At 40.6% G+C, this 21,962-nt stretch overlaps 1 protein-coding gene across 1 annotated transcript in view; it reads left to right on the top strand.

Moving 5' to 3' along the window:
- The window catches only part of LOC126473673 (carcinine transporter-like), a 111,677-nt gene that overhangs the window by 47,757 nt on the left and 41,958 nt on the right, over positions 1–21,962 (top strand). The window contains exons 4-6 of the mRNA XM_050100908.1: positions 10,470–10,627; positions 11,908–12,076; positions 17,501–17,722. Of these exons, the coding sequence (XP_049956865.1) occupies positions 10,470–10,627; positions 11,908–12,076; positions 17,501–17,722 (549 nt within the window). The remainder of the gene's footprint in view (positions 1–10,469; positions 10,628–11,907; positions 12,077–17,500; positions 17,723–21,962) is intronic.

The following is a 21,962-nucleotide window of genomic DNA, read 5'->3' as shown; positions in this document are numbered from 1 at the left end:
TGTATATTGAGCAACCAGTAAAGGAAACAAAAGAAAAATTCGGAGTAGGTATTAAAATTCATGGAGAAGAAGTAAAAACTTTGAGGTTCGCCGATGACATTGTAATTCCGTCAGAGACAGCGAAGGACTTGGAAGAGCTGTTGAACGGAATGGACAGTGTCTTGAAAGGAGGATATAAGATGAACATCAACAAAAGCAAAACGAGGATAATGGAATGTAGTCAAATTAAATCGGGTGATGCTGCGGGAATTAGAATAGGAAATGAGACACTTAAAGTAGTAAAGGAGTTTTGCTATTTAGGGAGTAAAATAACTGATGATGGTCGAAGTAGAGAGGATATAAAATGTAGACTGGCAATGGCAAGGAAATCGTTACTGAAGAAGAAAAATTTGTTAACATCGAGTATAGATTTACGTGTCAGGAAGACGTTTCTGAAAGTATTTCTATGGAGTGTAGCCATGTATGGAAGTGAAACATGGACGATAACTAGTTTGGACAAGAAGAGAATAGAAGCTTTCGAAATGTGGTGCTACAGAAGAATGCTGAAGATAAGGTGGGTGGATCACGTAACTAATGAGGAGGTATTGAATAGGATTCGGGAGAAGAGAAGTTTGTGGCACAACTTGAGTAGAAGAAGGGATCGGTTGGTAGGACATGTTTTAAGGCATCAAGGATTCACAAGTTTAGCATTGGAGGGCAGCGTGGAGGGTAAAAATCGTAGAGGGAAACCAAGAGATGAATACACTAAGCAGATTCAGAAGGCTGTAGGTTGCAGTAGGTACTGGGAGATGAAGAAGCTTGCACAGGATAGAGTAGCATGGAGAGCTGCATCAAACCAGTCTCAGGACTGAAGACCACAACAACAACAATACGGTATTAATATACACTTGTGAGGTTCGGTCGCTCAGTGGTTGAGAGCCGTACTACCGACCCAAAGCGCATGGGTTTAGCACCTGGTCAGTCCGACAATATTTATCTGATACTTTTCAATTTTGGGAGTGATTTGCATTTACAAAATACGCATAATTGCTCCGTGGTTCGAGAGTTCACATTGAGCTGTAGGTACCACTGTAGCTTACTGGGTAAGTCAGGTGTATGGGCGGGGGAAGCTAACAGGATATGTGCAAGTGGGTGTGTCACATATATGCGCCCATGGTTCGCTCGCTGTCACTGCATTCGACAGATATATCTATCTACAACATTCCGTGGCTTTTACCTAATGGATTAACGGGAATGATGAGTTTCATGCCGATAATTATAAGCTGAGGTGATAAAAGTTATGGGATAGCCCCTAAAAACAATTCGGACATCCTTTTGCCCCGTGTAGTGGAGTATCTCGACACGGCATGGATTCAACAAGTTTTTGGAAGTCTCCTGGAGCTGCACTGCCTCTACAGACATCCATAACTGCCAAAGCGTTGCCGGTGAAGCATTCTGTGCACGCAGTGACCTCTCGACTAAGCCCCATAAATGTTCGATAGGATTCATGTCGAGCGACCTGGCTGTCCATATCATTCACTCGAATTGTCCAGAATGTTCTGCAAAGCAATCTCGAACTATTGTGGCCCACTGACATGGCTCATTGTCATCTATAAAAATTCCATCTTTGTGTCCAAGTAGCCGAACATAACCATTCCCAGTGAGTGTTCGGTTCAGTTGGATCAGCAGATCCTGTCTGTTCCATGCAGACACAGCCCACACCATTATGGAGCCACGAGTAGCTTGTTGACAACTGCGTCCACGGCCTCATGGGGTCTGCGTCCCATTCAAACCCTGCCATCAGCTCTTACCAAGTGAAATCCGGACTGTTTTCTGCAGTCGTCTACGGTCCGACCAATGTTTTCGAAGGCCCTGCTGCCATAGCCCAGTAACGCCATATTTCGCCGCACTGCCCTGACGGTTACGTTCGTCGTACATCCGACATTGATTTCTGCCGTCATTTGACACAGCGTTGCTTGTCTGTCAGCACTGACAACTCTACGCAAACACCGCTGCTCTCGGTTGTTAAGTGAAGACCGTCGAGCACTGCACTGTCCTTGGTGAGAGGTAACGCCTGAAATTTGGTATTCTAGGCACACTTTTGGCATTATGGAGCTCGGAATATTGAATTTCCTAGCGATTTCCGAAGTGATAAATCTCATGGATCTAGGCAGAACCACCATGCCGCGTTCAAATTCTGTTAATTCCCGTTGTACGGTTATAATCCGTTCGGAAACCTTTTCACATGGATCACCCGAGTGCAAATGACAGCTCCGGCGAAGTACTGACCTCTCTTACGTTGTGTACGCCATATTATTTCCATATCTACATGTGCATATCGCTACCCCAATACTTTTGTCACCTCAGTGTAGCGCTATTGGTTAATGACAAAAGATAAAGAAGAAGGAGAAGTAGAGAGATAACCCATCACGGGTTGAACCTACAGTGATGAGCCAACAGTTACGACCACCACCCACCACGACACTGAATGCTGCCTTGAGGCGATGCCGACACTAGAAGCTGTAACGAGAGCACAAAGGAACTTCAGAAAATAAATTACGCATGTCGCCTCACAATAAGTCCATTGTGCAACAAGAGTGTCACAAAGTCGGTAGAGCCGCGAGGGATAGCCGCGTGGTCTTAGCCGCCTTGCCACGGTTCGCGCGTCTTCCCCCATCGGAGGTTCGAGTCCTCTCTCGGGCATGGATGTGTGTGTTTATCACTGTATGAGTGTATATGTATGTGTGTGGGTGTGGGGGCGCTTTATCACGGGATAATTACATATTTTTATTTTTATAATTATGTTTTATGATTTTGGTTGGGGTAGCTTTAAATATTGTGGGCTAGCATGAGACTTTTTGTTAACTTACACCGCGATAACACTCGTACGGACATCAGCTGCACCGAAGTACGTACGATATAATATTTTTTAAACACAACGCGCAATTCACCGCCTTCTAATAAATAGTTTGCGTGAGCGTTGTTATTTAGAAAAGAAAATATGCGTATTCTTACGCAAACTGTAATTATTAACATGGGTCTCAGGGGCTACTGGTTATTTATGTAACAAACTACACAAAGATTAACTGAGATATTGCGGAATGTAATGATTTTCAATATTTCTTGTTCATTATTTGCAAGGCGAAACAGGAGAGAATCTGATCTGTCGTTAGGCGGCCAAAATGAAACATACTGAACTCATTCAGTGCTGTGAACTTTAGTAAATGAAATCTATCACTACTGTCTTTAACTTTGAAATTAATGAAACATCAAAATTGAGAAGTCGCTCGCATTTACATTCAATAACATGAATCGTCAGCGTAATGGCCGACTAAATCCTGCTAGGGGAGATGAGCTCCCTGCACTACCAAGTTCTGTAAAAATGTCGTTAATTATAATTAATGGTTGCGCCCTTGAGGGGTTACAACTAAGTCCATAATACACTCTTTCAAAAATACAGATAAAACTTACGTTAATTGTCAAACAGCATTACAATGGCGGTCTACCGCTAGACGAAACAAAACAGGAGAGCTGGTTCAATCAAAGCATTGTATCTGATCTTCATGGCCTATATTGCACAGAGATTATACTAAAAAACTGTGTTTTGTTAATTACATAGATATTTGTGTTTTGATAATTATAACTTGCGTTCTTTACTATTTGTTATACACCGCGCAGACGTACTTAAGGCCCGTCCGCACGCAACGATCTGTCTGCGCAAATGTCTGTGCACATCACATGTGCGCAGACAGATCGTTGCGTGCGGACAGGAGATTTGCACCGACATGAGGTGTGTGCAAACCTGGAAGTTGTAGTTGTAGGTCTGAGCGAAACCTCTCAAATCGGTGGGTTCAAACCACATCTGCGCAGACAAGTTGGAGCGTGTGGACAGGAGATCGCCGCAAATCTGGCGCGAAACAGCTGCTTTTTCAGTCTAGTGTTTGTCTTTGTGCGCACGGAGCATTAAAATGGCTGACGCTCGTCAGTGTTCTAGACAGTTTATCAGTGAATTCATTGAACTTTATAGAAATGACTCATGTTTGTGGAAGATTAAAAGTAAAGAGTACAGTAACAGGAACAAAAAGGCAGCTGCATACAATGCAACTGAGAAACGGTAATAATAAAAATCTTTGTGGACTGTTTACTGTAAATAATTATCAGAAGTTCAAAAATTTCGAAGATCTGGTGTTGGACTGGATGAAATATACCAGCCAAGTTTGTGGTATTTTGTGATTCAAACACGTCTAAAACAGCAAAAATATTGTGATTCTTCACCAGCAGAAATATTATTTGTAACTTGACAGAATTTATGTACTTGACTTGCCTTCATGAACTCATCCTTCAGGACAGCGTAAATAGCTTCACTTGTGTTGGGTATAATTTCACTCAATGTTTGTTTGCAGTTGAAAATTAAAGTCCTTATAGCTCCTTCCTGTTGCCAGGAATCTTAATGTCACCGTCAGCCGTTCATGGAGAGAAATTGCTCTTCTCATTCAAGTATTATTTTGTATAATATGAGAGATTACGAGCGTTAAGAGACAATTATAAGTTTCGGCATCCATCTGTAAATAATTACGCCAGTCGTTAGGGTGGCCCTGCAACTCTCACAGTAAATGTAAGTGCGAAAAATGCTTTCGCTTTAGCAGCCATTATGTATACCATTTTGACCACTCTCTCTGTTTCCTGCGTTTTGTCTGAATGTTTTTTGCAACACAAGTTGCGAACACAGACCACAACAGAATTTCTTCGATTCCTACATCTCAAAATAAATTAATTAAACTTCTGACGTTTTCGCCGAGCGTAGTCGCTTGCCACTGATATTTCTTTTCTACACCGACAGATGGCAGGCAAGTAGTAGATTGGGGTTTGTGTCGTGTGAACACAACAGATTTGCAGCGATCTTTTGCATGTACAGACATCCTTGCCGCGCACAGTCGCTGATGTATGCGCTCCAAAGGGATATCAAGACACTATTAAACAGCTGGTCACAATGCTTTGGCCCATCAGTGCAGGTGTAAGCTCCACTGGGTATTCTGTGTATTTTCGTTGAAATGAAATGAAATGTGCGTGTAGCACTGTTGGCCAGAAGTCCCATTCTGGGAAGGTATGGCCACCAGATGCAAGTATTTGTCTTTATTCGACGCCACTTCCGCGTCTTCCGCATCGATGATGATGAAATAATTTTGAGGGCAACCCACGAGCACCCAGTGTCCAGTGGAGAAAATCACCGACCCGGCCAGGAATCGAATACAGAGCCTCTTGATCGAGAGTCAGCATTGCGAAGCACGAGACCATGAGCTGCTGACTGTATTGTTGGACACGGGCAGCGAAGAAACGGAATAGACTGACGAAGGTGTGAAATTGAATTATTTTTTCATCAACAATGTCTACTTTATGAAACGGGTCGCGTGCCTCATCCACTGAAACCATTTCAGCTCTTCTTCATTCTTCACAAACATGTTTCGCCTCGTGCATGGCGTTTTGTAACTACATGTAACACATTCAGCACTGATAACTCTGCTCTTCGACTGCGTAGATGAACTGGCGATTATATTGTAAATTTAAAGAATAATTACACATTAATGAAGCATCTCAGAGGCACATATATATATACATCATTTTAAACCCGATACATTACAGTTTAGGAAATACGCTTGGTTTTATATACAGGGTGCCCCATTTATCTTGACCACCCTAAATGACTGTTTGTCCATATGCAAACTACAAAATGTTTCAAGCAAATGTTCTTTAGCCGCCAGGGAGACATCAGTCAGCATGATTGCCTTTGTTGTAGCTTGGTTTTTTACTGAGATATGAACAGCGATATGACTTTTTTAAATAGCACCCTGTATTTTGTATTCGGTAATTCAATTCTCCTCCTAAAGACGCATTCAAAAATGTATCACAGTGTACCATTCACTGAAACACAACGTTATTAGTTACATAACACAACACTGACTTTGAGCCTGGGGTCACAAACTCGTCCACTTGCTAGAATTGTCAGAAAACAAGGGAAAACCAAGTAAAAACATAGCACAAAATTAACTTTGACTCTCGTGTACCATTGCCCAGGAGTAGAACATCCAAAGGTTCTCAAAGTGGTGACCCTGGACACTGATACACTGGTGCACTCGTCGAATGAAAGAATTATTTACTGCTTCTAGTGTTGACAGCTGAAGAGAATTACAAGCAAGCATGATACATTCCTGCATGTCCTCTGAAGTTGTTGGAATATCGCAATAGACAACGTCTTAAATGCATCCCCAAAGAAAAAAGTCCAGAGGATTTAAATCAGGAGACCTAGCAGACCAAGCAACTGTTCCTCCTCGACCAATCCATCTGGCAGGATACCTTCGGTTCAGAACACGACGTGCACGCAAGGCATTATGTTCATCTGAGGAAGCTGGCACACACTGTGCCGTTTAGACTACCATTGATGAAATAAGGGCCAATAATTGTAGTACCGAGCATCCCACACCAGACGTTAACTCACCATCGATGCTGATGTTCCACCTGTCTAAGCCATCGTGGGTTGTCGCTGGACCAATAATGCATGTCTCTTGTGTTTACCTGTCCTTTGTTTGAGAAGGAACATTCATCGGTAAATAGAACACTTCAGCAGCTTCATCTGTGCGAGTGCTACAACGATTGCGTTGTCGTGGGTTGAAACTTCCCATTTCTACATCTACATCTACATCTACATCCATACTCCGCAAGCCACCTGGCGGTGTGTGGCGGAGGGTACCCTGAGTACCTATATCGGTTCTCCCTTCCATTCCAGTCTCGTATCGTTCGTGGAAAGAAGGATTGTCGGTATGCTTCTGTGTGGGCTCTAATCTCTCTGATTTTATCCTCATGGTCTCTTCGCGAGATATACATCGGAGGGAGCAATATACTGCTTGACTCTTCGGTGAAGGTATGTTCTCGAAACTTCAACAAAAGCCCGTACCGAGCTACTGAGTGTCTCTCCTGCAGAGTCTTCCACTGGAGTTTATCTATCATCTCCGTAATGCTTTCGCGATTACTAAATGATCCTGTAACGAAGCGCGCTGCTCCCCGTTGGATCTTCTCTATCTCTTCTATCAACCCTATCTGGTACGGATCCCACACTGCTGAGCAGTATTCAAGCAGTGGGCGAACAAGCGTACTGTAACCTACTTCCTTTGTTTTCGGATTGCATTTCCTTAGGATTCTTCCAATGAATCTCAGTCTGGCATCTGCTTTACCGACGATCAACTTTATATGATCATTCCATTTTAAATCACTCCTAATGCGTACTCCCAAATAATTTATGGAATTAACTGCTTCCAGTTGCTGACCTGCTATTTCGTAGCTAAATGATAAGGGATCTATCTTTCTATGTATTCGCAGCACATTACACTTGTCTACATTGAGATTCAATTGCCATTCCCTGCACCATGCATCAATTCGCTGCAGATCCTCCTGCATTTCAGTACAATTTTCCATTGTTACAACCTCTCTATACACCACAGCATCATCTGCAAAAAGCCTCAGTGAACTTCCGATGTCATTCACAAGGTCTTTTATGTATATTGTGAATAGCAACGGTCCTATGACACTACCCTGCGGCACACCTGAAATCACTCTTACTTCGGAAGACTTCTCTCCATTGAGAATGACATGCTGCGTTCTGTTACCTAGGAACTGTCCAATCCAATCACACAATTGGTCTGATAGTCCATATGCTCTTACTTTGTTCATTAAACGACTGTGGGGAACTGTATCGAACGCCTTGCGGAAGTCAAGAAACACAGCACGTACCTGTGAACCCGTGTCAATGGCCCTCTGAGTCTCGTGGACGAATAGCGCGAGCTAGGTTTCACACGACCGTCTTTTTCGAAACCCATGCTGATTCCTACAGAGTAGATTTCTAGTCTCCAGGAAAGTCATTATACTCGAACATAATACGTGTTCCAAAATTCTGCAACTGATCGGCGTTAGAGATATAGGTCTATAGTTCTGCGGATTTGTTCGACGTCTATTCTTGAAAACGGGGATGACCTGTGCCCTTTTCCAATCCTTTGGAACGCTACGCTCTTCTAGAGACCTACTGTACACCGCTGGAAGAAGGGGGGCAAGTTCCTTCGAGTACTCTGTGTAAAATCGAACTGGTATCCCATCAGGTCCAGCGGCCTGCGTTGCAACAAGACGAGAAAACATCCACCGTGAAGGTGTTTTCTTGTCAGGATATCGCTCTGTACAGTTCAATGCCTGCGTAGCATTTGGCCTACCTTCTACAACAACAAAAAAGAAACATCTGTCGATGCAGTTTGTAAGAAGGACAGCCTTTACTGTATGCCTACTCTACACAACAGTATTTAAAAGGACTACACTACTGTACTAAATGTACCCGTACATAAGAACGGAATGATGGGTGTGCATTCTACTTATGTTTACATTTGTCCTGTATCAACGTCAGCACGTGGATGTGTTCCATTAGCTTGAGTACCTGTACTAAGCGCTGGCAGCTTCAACGCCAATGTTGTATTACGTAATTAATAACGCTGTGTTTCAGTGAATGGTACACTGTGATACATTTTTGAATTCGTCTTTAGGAGGAGAATTGAATTACCGAATAAAAAATACAGGGTGCCATTCAAAAAAGTCATACTGCTGTTCACATGTTTGTAAAAAACAAAGCTATAACGAAGGCAATCGTGCTGACTGATGTCCCCCCTGACGGCTAAAGCACATTTGCTTGAAACATTTTGTAATTTTCATCTGCGCAAACAGTTATTTAGGGTGGCCAAGGTAAATGGGACACCCTGTATATATATATATATATATATATATATATATATATATATATATATATATGTGTGTGTGTGTGTGTGTGTGGGTGTGTGTGTGTTCGCACTAGTACTGATATATTAGGGTTTCCAAGAACACGAAAAAATTCCCCCTCTTCAATCGAAAAAGTTTCACATTAGTTCACAAATAAAAAGAAAAATATAACTTCACAACTGCATATTTACATTGTACGACAAAAAATTATCACTTGTAATTCATATGTAATTTACACACGTGGTGGTACACGAAGTTAGACACTGCAGTGTTTGTACCACTATCTGGTTTCTTTCGTTATCCACTTGCCAGTCTCTCTCTTTCCTTTGTCAAAGGAAACTTTACTGATGCGCGTGGCGTTTGCTTTGTTGTTCTGGAAGATGACGACCAAAATTTCTATCTACACTGGTGGCTGGTGTTGCTTCCAATGATGTATGCTAACTTCGTTTTACAAATTCCACTAGAGATATCTTCCGCTCGGTAACATCCTTGTACAAAATAAAACCAATCATTCACAGCAGACATTAAGAGAAAGTGAAAGATAAGCTTTTTTGCCACTTCATTGTTTTTCTTGCGAATGGGCAGTAGATGTGAAGCTGAATGACACAGTCTACACTAGTCTTGTCCACGTTAGATTACGATAATGTTTGGCTCTATTGTTCTTGTAACATATTCTTTTGAACATACAGAATCTCTTTGGTGGTTGCCTGATGTTTTGCAGAGAGTCAACACGTTATTTAGCCATTTGAGTCTAAAATATATGCTTGTTTTATTTTTTAAAAAAGGAAAAAAACTAACTTACTTTGCTTTGAAGCTCGCTGGCAGGCCCTTTCTGTTCTTCACGAGAGTTCCCACAGGTAGTATCTTCTGATGTTCCTACAATGTGCAGTGCGGCCGAGCGGTTCTAGGCGCTTCAGTCTGGAACCGCGCGACCGCTTCGGTCGCAGGTTCGAATCCTGCCTCAGGCATGGATGTGTGTGATGTCCTTAGGTTTAAGTAGTTCTAAGTTCTACGAGACTCATGACCTTAGATGTTAAGTCCCATAGTGCTCAGAGCCATTTGAACCATTTGAACCCACAATGTTTTCAGTAAAGGCACACCTGTAAATCGATTCCTGCTGCATCTAGCGGATAAAATATGAACTGTTACGGCTATCCTACAGTCGAAAGTTGCGTAGTACGTGGGGAAACACATTTCAGCGAATGGAAAAGCTGTGCCCGTACGGGATAAGGACGCCGTCTACACAGCCATATGGCGTACAGGCATGGTGTCGATACGGTTAACGGTCACTTGTAAATAATCTAAGGTCACGGTTACTCCAGTTTCTGCTCTTTTCTGTCCCAAGCACAAAGTTCATCAACAAATAAAAGCAATATTTTTGTTAATAAGAGTCAGCACATGATCGGCCAGCCGGAGTGGCCGTGCGGTTCTAGGCGCTACAGTCCGGAACCGCGCGACTGCTACGGTCGCAGGTTCGAATCCTGCCTCGGGCATGGATGTGTGTGATGTCCTTCAGTTAGTTAGGTTTAATTAGTTCTAAGTTCTAGGCGTCTGATGACCTCGGACGTTAAGTCACATAGTGCTCAGAGCCATTTTGAACCTGCACATGATCATAGGACTTTATCTGCTTGCTGGATTGCCCAACACCTCGAGATGCAGGTTGAGCTGACTCTTGCTGCCGACAGGTACGGCCGACGCCCCCAGCAGCTGCTGTGCCTGTCAGCCCACGTGGTCAGCAGAGTGCTGGTCGTCCTCGCTCCACACGTGCTGCCCCTCTTCATCCTGGCAGAATCCCTCGTGTCAGCTGCGGCTGGGCCTTTGACAGAATCTGTCTTGTCTGTTGGTAAGTGCTAGAAAGATAGATTCAACTTTCACAACAATCTCAGCAACAAGCCAATGCAGTGAAATATTAAACCAGAATTGTAATATGTGAGGTTCGCCAGTTATGCAAAACACCGTTTTTTCTCAGTACCCAAACATGTTTCTGCACCACTGTGCCATCATCAGTGGGTTTCCGTTTTATTTATTCTGCAATGTGAACACGTGTACTAAATGATTACAAAATTATGTGGATATTTAGTTCAAACAATAGTTCATTTCTGTTTGTCAATACCTTGGTGTGCGTGATTTTTCAGGACCACTTGTGTATTATTTATTGCTTGTCATCTGCAACCAAACGATGTTGATGAGAAATTTTGTTTGGTTGCAGATGACAAGCTACCTGTAATAAATAATACACAAGTGGTCCTGAAAAATTACGCACACCAAGTGTAAAGGTGATTAGATTTGTAAACCAGACACTTAAAGTAGTAGATGAGTTTTGCTGTTTGGGGAGCAAGATGATGATCGAAGCAGAGAGGATATAAAATGTAGATTGGTGATGGAAAGGAAAGCCTTTTTGAAGAAGAGAAATTTGTTAACATCGAGTATAGATTTAAGTATCAGGAAGTCGTTTCTGAAAGTATTCCTATGGAGTGTAGCTGTGTATGGAATTGAAACATGGACGATCACTAGTTTAGACAAGAAGAGAATTGAAACTATCAAAATAATGTGCTACACAAGGATGCTGAAGATTAGATGGGTAGATCATGTAACTAATGAGGAGGTACTGAATAGAATTGGGGAGAAGAGCAATTTGTGGTACAACTAGACTAGAATAAGAGATCGGTTAATAGCACATGTTCTGATGCATCAAGGCATCACCAATTTAATATTGGAAGGCAGCGTGGAGGGTAAAAATTGTAGAGGGAGACCAAGAGATGAATACACTAAGCAGATTCTGAAGAATGTAGGTTGAACAAGTTACTTGGAGATTAAGAAGCTTGCGCAGGATAGAGTAGCGTGGAGTGCTGCATCAAACCAGTCTCTGGACTGATGACAACATCAACAACAACACCATTCGTACTACAATGGAGTAGAAAAAGTGGCTTGGTTTAGCAAACACTGCTCGTTTACAGTTTTAGGCTTTCATTAAAAGTTATTTATTGTGGAAGTATACACAGTGCTATGGAGTCTGTCCTGCAAGTGCGCTATAGAATATCCTCCGAAACATTTTTGAAGTGAAGTCTGTGTTATTTGATACGTAATATTGAAAGCATTTGAGGATGATTTCTCGTGTTTCAGGTTTGGAGCTAACTGATATCAAGCACCGCACTGCAGTCAACCGCTATGGGTGCTGCAGCATGGCCGTTGGAATGATGCTTGCTGGTCTGGTGTCTTGGGGGCTGCCCAATTGGAACTATTCCCTCTCGTTTGCTGCCCTCAGTTGTTTTATACTATTCTTCTTCTTCAGGTAATATACACAAAATAAACGATACATGGGGATGTGTAAAGATGCAATGAATATTAAAATTTTATGATTTTGAGATGAATGAACAAAGGACGACGAAAATGTACAACTTGTGTTTAGTCAGCGTGTCTTGTGCAAGAACAGAAGTTCACCACAGATTATTTTTGAGCGAGAAGCATGTACAGTAGAAAGGCGTGATGCGAAGCACATAGCGAGCTACGTAGAGCTTTCGAGTGTCTCATATCACTGACCAGTCGAGTGGTCCGTTGTTGTGTGTGTGTGTGTGTTGTGGGACATTGCTCGCAATTAATCAAGTGCAGGGGCTGATGATCTGTTGGTGTTCGGTACTCCCAGACTGCTCCTACGTACGTCATCAGCCTTATAATGAGAGTTACATACACGTACTAGCCATGCTGCCATTCAGTGTACTTTGGCAGCTGAGCATTGGGTAGGAGGAATTAGAAAAGTGTGACTTAAACTCTGGTTTCAATTTCCTCCAGTCCAACTTAACGCCAATGTAGCTAATTCTCACAGAAAAATGTTTGTGCAATGTGATTTATCTACACTGTTTGTGCTTGTATATATATATATATATATATATATATATGTGTGTGTGTGTGTGTGTGTGTGTGTGCGTGCATGTGGGAGGGGAGGGGGAGCGGTCTGCTTGTAAACAGAATTAACTTCCACTTACTAAACTCACCATTTCTCCAACCAATGCCTGAGAGTTTTAAATCCTGTCTGTAAGCTGAGATGATGTTTGGTCATTTCCAGTACTGTGCCAGGGTAGGTTTGTCATTGGTGTGGATGGCTGCTATCAGATTGTCGTGGAGGCTTAACGCGTGGAACTCCAGTATATTGCCATGAGGTGCTCCCTCCTGTTTACCATGTAGTGTTGATTGTTTACCCCGAATCTCTTGAAGCCCCTGTGAGTGAGTGACACATATGACCCTGTGCGGAATTCTAGCGAGTTTGCAAATGAAGCTGTTATGGCTAATACGTTCGGCGGTCAAGGAAAACAGTGCCTCTGGTTCTTTATTATTATTGTCGCGTGCTGTGCGGAGAAATTGTGTTGTGGCGAGGTGATTCTGGAATTGGAGTTTGTCTGGGCTCAGGTTACTGATGCAGTGCCAGTGAGAAGTTTCTGAATTATTTACTCAACAACACTACTGAAAGAGCTCAGCAGGATGATGAGCCTGTAACTTTATGGGATGGAGTCGTCTTTCCCTGACTTACTGAATATCAGGACGTTGCCCAGTTTCCAACGTGCAAGGAAATACCAATGTTTGAGGATAGCATTCTTGATGTTTGTAAAATATTATAATGATGTATTTACGAGCTGGGTTTGAATTCCATCTAGACCAATTTCTTTCCTAGGATGGATTACTTGATAGTTACCATGATACGCCTCGTTTTAAGATACCGTATGTTGGCGATCCTCGAACATTATATTTCTTGCACATATATTTGGCTACAGTATGTATAATCTTTCTTTGTTAGCAGATACTTGCCGTGAATAATTTTTATTACAATTACGATAGTTCTACAATTTGTACGACGACGTAATAAAAAAGGCATTAGAGCAGTGTTTTCTTTTCGGTACTACAGCGTTGTGTTTTATAATTAGCCCCAGAGATGTTGTTCAACTTCAAAAAATTTATTAAATTGATAATTTGTAGTCTTTGATTTAGTCTGCTCTGATGAACAACCGTTTCCGTTCTTTAAATAAAATTTGTACTGTTTGAACCTTTTTCAATATTTTATGCTTCAGCTACTTCCACAATATGCAGACGACTAGCCCTAGCTTATGCTCTTTGGCGTTATGTATCTCTTAACTTATAAAAACACTCTTATTTCAGTTTTTCCGTTTTACTTCTCTGAAAGACAAAAACTGGATGTTTGGTGAAATACGTTGTTCATATAATTTAACTTCTTCACGTTTGCAAGATAAAATATTTATTTTTAGATTTTGCAGTATTATAAACTCAGTAACAACGTTCTGCTTTCGTGATGCACGTTAAGCTTTTGGGACGAAATATAAACGGTAACTGAATACTGTAAAAGTTTATTGGATGAGGAATTCCGTTTTATGAAGACACCTTTGGAGTTTTGTTTTACCGAGACATGTTTCAAAATTTTTTGTGGTATCTTCAGTGGATTACTTTATCTTCTTTCTTACAGGAAGCTATTGAATGTTAGTTCTGGTACACAATATACAACTTAGTATGGCGGAGAAAATACTGAACAAGTTCGAAAAATCGCTGAAACTTCCTGTGAAATGACAAAAGTGGTAGAAATCAGCATGTTACCATACCACAAACAAAGGGGACAAAAACATCAAAGCCATGACAAGTTGCAGATTGTGTAGCCGACTCACTGCTACCATTATTAACATTCAATAGCTTCATGCGAGAAAGGAAATAAAGCAATCCACTGAAGATACCACAAAAAGTGCTGAAACATGTCTGGGTAAAACAAAACTCAAAAGGTATCTTGCATTAGGAGGAATTCGTCATCCAACTTTCTTAGCAAGCACGGGAATAAGAACAACTGCAACACCAAAAGGTGATCATACAAGTTCAATTCATACAACTTTTTCTTACCTTTCTTTTTACATTTACATTAATAGTGGTCGAAAATTGTGTTTTCTAGCTGTCGCTGGTCTTCGGTAAAGGTGGTGGCTCTGGTCCCTGTCCTTCCCATATAAAACATGAAAATTTAACATTTTGTAATTATTTCACAAATTGTAATGGGTAAAAACCCTTTAATTGTAATTTGAAAGAAATATTTATCTTACAGACAGCAGCGTCACCGAAATGCAGTCGCACTATCTAGTCCATATGATTTCAAGTATCGTATGCCTGACGTAGGCGTGAGGCGCCTAGGCAACAAGTGTGAAAGTTGTGTTTGATGGGCTAAAACTACCCTGGAAGAATGTTCCGCCTGGTCCCGGAGGGTTGCGAATCTAGCGTCTCTTACTGGTTCACCGTCCCATCAGATTAAACACACGTTGGCAGGCGGTGTCCAACCCAGTGAGTGTCTGATTCGATTGTGGGCCTCAGTGAGTATGTGTTTGTTCCACACGTCAATTCCGACTGGGGCGTTTACCGATAAGGTTTCCAGTAGCAAAGGCATGCTGCGCTATATTGAGTACTCTGCTTTTTATTGGCCCTGAGAGGTGCAGACTCCGATTTCTCGATTTCTCAAGTTCCGTTAGCTCTATTCCACTGTCTTGGTGGCCGTTTGTCGATCGGTTCTGTCAATCTGTCTATCGGTACAACAGACAAAACATCTGATTATCTTAAACTGTCTGCGACGTTCTGATAGCATATCAATCAGTACCGCGATGTGTGTGTTCTTCTGATTGCTGAACATGATCGCTTCGAACCTATTATTATGCACATTGAGGAAAATTGTAGTAATTATCACAAAATGGCTCTGAGCACTATGGGACTCAACATCCGTGGTCATAAGTCCCCTAGACCTTAGAACTAATTAAACCTAACTAACCTAAGGACATCACACACATCCATGCCCGAGGCAGGATTCGAACCTGCGACCGTAGCAGTCGCGCGGTTCCTGACTGAGCGCCTAGAACCGCTCGGCCACAGCGGCCGGCCACTAATTATCACACCAACAATCTGTCTATCATCACAGGACAAGAGTCACAGTTAACTTTAACAATTTTCATATTACATTTATAGATCATTTGTTAAATAATTCCTATTATACCTTAATGGGTTATTTACACAACGTAGAACTATCGTTTGTAAAAATGTAACACATATTTATAATACAATACCCACTTCATTCTACAATATACTTTCTATAATACACATTCTTATTGGAAAATCTTACATGTAGATCTGTGTGATAATAGTAATAATTTTTCTTCTTCCTCATAACCAACTGGTTTTAACAACTGATTGTCCAGTCTACAATTTTTTGTTCAGTTGTTTTTTTTCAGTCAAATGAAACAACCAATAATTGAATGTAGTCTCTGCGACCATGTAAGCTGTATCAGTGTTGTCACTCAATCTCAATGTTTGAATTGTTTCACTTAATGTGAGACAGCTGACTGACAAGTCTCTGATGGTTACATCAGCCATATTAATGTTTTCACTCAGTCTCTGGGTTTGAGAGATTTCATGTGCATACTCTTTCAGTCTTTTCGGTTATACATGAATCACAACTAATTTTGCCAACTTCTTTAGAGAAAAATAATGTAATTTATCTCAAGGAAAGCTGAAAAAAGTATATTTCTTAAAATGAAGCATTTTTAAAATTTAAGTATTCATTTACTTAAATATGCATTTTTCGTCCTTCTAGTATTAAATATGGATGTTTGGTGGGTTTTAATTGGTTAATGATTGGTGCTACAAGATAAATTTATGTTGAACTAAATAAACAATCACTTTTTTATTTAAATTTACTGAAACTCTATTTCCTCTGGTTTGCACCAATCAGCAATCATCCTATTTTGGTACATGCTGAGGTGACGTGAACATAAAACATAAAATGTCAATTGCTGGAAGCTTTTTTTGCGAGAAATATTTGTTAATTTTCTTTGTATTTCTTTAATTAATATAGATTCAGACTATGAATCATCTTTGCAGAGACTTTAAATCTCACTGAGTTTGCCTTGAGGATTATTTTCTAATCAGTCATAAGGTTTATTCCATCCTCACACCACTGAGCATTTCGGAATTCTGAAACCAAACACAGAGTTCACTATTAAGAAAATGCCTCTTCATAAACATGGATGAAGAGCCAAACTAATAGTTAGTGAATGCACTCAATAAAAATCAGATGTCGGGACGACAGCAATGGTGACGACAAGTGATAACAGAGTTGAGTCAACAATAAGGGTTAAATAGTGGCATAACAATGGAATGTTCACACTCAAAATGGAATGCATTGTTTTCCAACAACCAACTGAATAGATTCCTTTGATTCAGTTGTTCCCATCACTACTTCCTCATCTGAATATACATTTTATTGCTCAGGAATATCTACTCAGTTTTTCAGAGTTACAAAGATTCAAAGATTGAAGTGTATAGGAATAACGAAAGTTGTAAGGTGAATTGGAATATATATGTGTATATATATATATATATATATATATATATATATATATATATATATATATATATATAAAACATAGTGTGTGTGTCTCATAATGGAACATTCATTACCCTATTAAGCTTAATTTGTTTCAACATACTAAAATACTAAAGAATATTGTGCACTATCGATAAATTATTGTTAATCTTGAAATGTAACCATTTAAATGTCCGAATGTATAAGTAAAGTTTTCATTGTGTCTTTTCTTTGTTGTAAAGCTGATAAGTGGACCAATATTCTACTACAACTACAACTACTACTGTGATTAGTACTTACAGGAGACTTGTATTTTTTTGGTGACAGTTGGTTCCCCGAGTCTCCACGCTGGCTGGCGTGCAGGGGTCGCGAGCAGGAGGCGCTGGCTGTTCTGCGGCGCATAGCAGCCACTAATGGCTCCACGGTGCCTCCGTTTGCCTTGCAGGTGATCCAGACCGTGGGCAAGAGCAAGACAGACAGGAGGGGCTTCCTTGGCATCTTCTCCAGCTGCAACGTCTTCAGGAACACAGTAATCCTCATTGTTGCCAGGTGACTTACCAAACAATTTTCCAACTCGTCTTTGTTCTACTAGAGCCCAGCAGCTTATGGGTGGTACACATTATCTGCAGCCTCTTCAAATTTCTAGTTCTAGGGGAAGGCGAAGGTGTCACGAAACTTGTGAAACCTTCCTAATTTCCTTCCAGTCTATTCGGGACCAAAAATGACCAAAATTATGTTTTGTCACCAGGTGACAACTTCTGACTACAGTGCTGCATGTCTGATGTTTTCTCCAGTACTGTGGCGGTCGTGGAGTTACCAATGCACAAGCAATCTGCACTTTATTTATTGACTGATGCCTCCATACAGCAATACAGTTAGCAATGCCATGGTGCGGCCACTGTCACATGGGCAGTGTGTGGAGGTGGAACGCAGAAGCAGCACAACAGCAGCTGACAGCGCTGTATGTGATGTGTCAGCTTATAACGTGTCTATACTTTACTGTACATGTAAGGTTTCTATCGTGTCCACCCATTCGTCTAATACAGGGTGCCTAGGAAGCTGTTTTCTCGGATACCTAGACATCAACTCAAGCAAATCTTATTAATGGAGTTTACTACAGTAAATTAAATTGACAGTACTTAACTTTGCCTTTGTCACAAATAGGTGTCGCAACCAATTGGCGACACATATATATATCGAAGGACATTGATTATTTGCAACTCCCAAGAAAGCAATTTGTGTAGATCACAAGTCACAGCTAATCGTTTGGATCACAGCCTGTCTTCTAGTGCGGCTGTGGCTATGCAGAGTGGCGCTTATACTCTCTTCATGTAGGGGCTGCTCCTGTCACTGTGTCACCCTAGTGAGCGTGCTAATGGCTGATGTCGTCTCACAGTCCTCTCTGCTGTATCATTCTAGACCGACGTGCTGGTGCTTGATGTTACACCCGATCAGTTTTAATTCTGACATACGCATATAAGATTCCACTGTTGGTGGAAACGAGGTATCGAATCCGATGAGCAATGCTTAGCGATAGAGTACAGACAGGTAAAATCTGATTGCTATTGCAAGAGTGTTTGTTACTATGTAAACAATGATGGAAATGTAAAAAAATGGTAATAAATTAAAATTTCTTTGTAGTTAGCCATAATTTAAAATCCTATAATATGGTCTGAATGAATTTAAATTGCAGAATAAAATGGTCGTCAGCTCCAAAAATGAGCAAAATTTTAGTAAATGACTGTAATGTCATTGAAATCACCTGAATATTGTGTGTCAAAGACAAAACATCAACTTGACGAAATCCACCCATGCTAGCTGACATGTGAAAAACAAGTGTGACATGAACACAAAAGATGTCAATTTGGTGTTAGTTACCATAGTGGTCACCAATAACAATCAATGACCAGTAAAATTTTATGAAAACTGTGCTATGTTTGAAACATTCCCTTTTTGAACTCACTGTTATTGACTTGTGGTTAATAGCCTAACAGTTTAGAACAATCTGACTGTGTGCAACTGATAAAGGATGATCAGCTAATATTTGAATGGGAGTTGTTTCGTATCAAATCCAACAAAGTTAATTTGGATGACAGGTAGCAATAATCGGTACATACTTTGTTGTTAGGGTTCTACATTTACTGTCTAAACAGCACGAATGACGCAGTTACTCCCTTCATCTGACAAAATAATAGTAGTTTACTCATCACAGGCCGCCTATTAATATCGTCACATGCCAATATGCTTTTTGTAGCACTGACTGTGCAATCCTCACTGCAATCCAAATCGTTGGTGCCCGGTGCGGTTATTTGCGTAATCACGGTACACAAATGAACACTTGAACATACCAACACGTCACTCAGTTAATGCCATTTCCGTATTTGCTGGAGGTCACGCTCACGGCGTTGGGTGACACACACAGCCGTTAAACAATGGTAAATGCGGTCAGCCGTCCTGCCGAAATCAGCCCTGCTCGTTTCGCAGGCAACAACTTACTGTTTCAGAGTCTCAACACTGACTACTTTCTGGTGCATTCGGCTATCGACTATGGATAGTACCTACTGTTCTTCATACGTAAGGGGCAGTTGACCCCTTACATCCCCACCTTCCCCCCCCCCCCCCCAAATGCCAAATGGACCTCTTTGAAACTGGAGATAGAAAAGAACATAGACAGAGTTAACAGTGATAGAAAGTGAATTAATATATACATTAAAGAACAATGAAATTTACAAACTGAATGGTAAATCATCTGACTCCGGTTGTAAACTGCCCCTACAAAACAGATTACAGCTCAATTACAAACTATACGAATGACACAACTAAATATTGTAATTTGTTGAAACAATACTATCACATATAGATTATAACAAAACGCCTCACTACCATAATTTATTAACTATACAACGCTGGATGTCTATTGAATCATATTGTAACAAAACTATTTTCATTTTGGTTCATCTCTGTGAGGTTTGCTGTGCAGAATACAATGGAAATCCTACTATATTAGCACCACACACCACAGGAAACAACTATCTCTAATTAGACTAATACCTACTTAATACAAATGCAGATAAATGACAATAATTTCATCTCTACTCACAAATGTATATATAAATCTATCGTTAGTGTGGTCATCACAGGATAAATCTCTAAAGAATTGTCTTTCTCATTTGTTACAAATTGTGTTTCCTGCTTTTGAGCGTCTGTTATTCCCACAGTTCATAGAATGCTCCGTATCTAGGTCATATTAATACACTCTACAATATTCTAAACACTAATACTTCTCACACTATAAAGGATAACTATGTCTCAGTTCTTACATGCAATTCATCCCTTAAATATGATTAAGTCTTTTGTCATCATGAAAACCCATAATCCAGAATAGAAACAAATATAGTAAATAAAAGACAACAACTGACACTTGAACACCAGTTCTCAAGATCTTTATTCTCCAAACACACATAATAACCAAAATCATCCATACACACTTATGTTTGTGGCTGTCTAGGCCCTACTTCATCGTCCTGATTACTTCTCTCATTCAGATTGCCTCAATCTTCACATGGATAGTAGCTCTTTATATTTTCAGTATGTTCCTTGCCATGCACTCCATCGGTTTGAGCATATTCCAACTCCAAAGTATTGTGGTGTTCGATCTTGATAATTTTATATGGTACCTCATATACATGGTTAAATTTATGTATTTCAGAATCTGTCTTCTTGGATTTAGCATGCACTTTCACCAACACTAGGTCTCCTACCCTGTAGATTACAGGTTTCGCCGATTTATCATGTCTTTCCTGCCTCCTTTTAACATTCTCTCTCATGGTTCATTTCTACTAGTTCAAGTTTCCTTTCCCAAATTTGGTTATCTTCTTGTGGATATTCCACCAACTCACGAAAAACAGTCAGGTTCCTGATTAAGTAAGATTTCGCATGGTGCAAATCCTTTCGAATCATGTGTTAGGTGGTTCCAAATACACTCGAATTCTTCTAGGTATTACTTCCAAGTACCGTGTTTCTTGTCAAAATAGGTCAGAGACAAACGATTTAACTCCATCATCCGTTCGGCCTGGTTCGAAACCAGTTTGTATCTACAGATGGCGATCTGTTTTATTCGATGCCTATTCAACATTTACCTCCACTTCTTGGATCGGAATTGGGATCCATTATCACTTCGGATTCGTTTCAGTGTACAAGCATTGCTAAAGCGATCTTTTTCAAACTTATAAATGATGACCTTGCTGCTTGCTTTCTTTAATGGATAAAACTTCAGAAATTTAGATACTAATTTTTCTGCAACTAGAATTTGGGCGTAATTTTTTTTTGCCACAGGCAAGGGACTGAACAGGTCCACTGCCACGATGTCTCTAATTGATTCTGGTATGACTGGATGCATGTAACCTTTATGTTGAACATTGGCAGCTTTAGTTTTCTGACAGGTGTCACAAGTGCTCAGCAACTTGTGTTTATGCGTATATGTTGAAGATGCTGTCCAATTTCCGTTTGTCAAGGCGTTTCTCAGGTCCAAAATGGGCATTGCTATAGTGTGTGTGCCAGATTAACTAGTCTATTATATTCTCTGGTATACATAGTCTCCATCTCTCTTCATCCTCTATTTTTCTCTTGTACAGTATTCCCTGGTGGATATAACAGTATATCCTAATCTTTTCTTTACCAGCACATCTATACTTATTCTTGATTAATTTCAGTTTTTCGTCCTGGTTCTGCTCTCTACGTGTGTTCCTCAAGAACCTCTTCACAAAATCTTCATGCTGTACTCCCTTCA

This window comes from Schistocerca serialis, chromosome 4 (assembly GCF_023864345.2).
Source record: "Schistocerca serialis cubense isolate TAMUIC-IGC-003099 chromosome 4, iqSchSeri2.2, whole genome shotgun sequence".
NCBI classification, from domain to species: domain Eukaryota; kingdom Metazoa; phylum Arthropoda; class Insecta; order Orthoptera; family Acrididae; genus Schistocerca; species Schistocerca serialis.
Note: the sequence above shows the minus strand (reverse complement) of the source record. Positions and strands in the feature narration are given on the sequence as shown.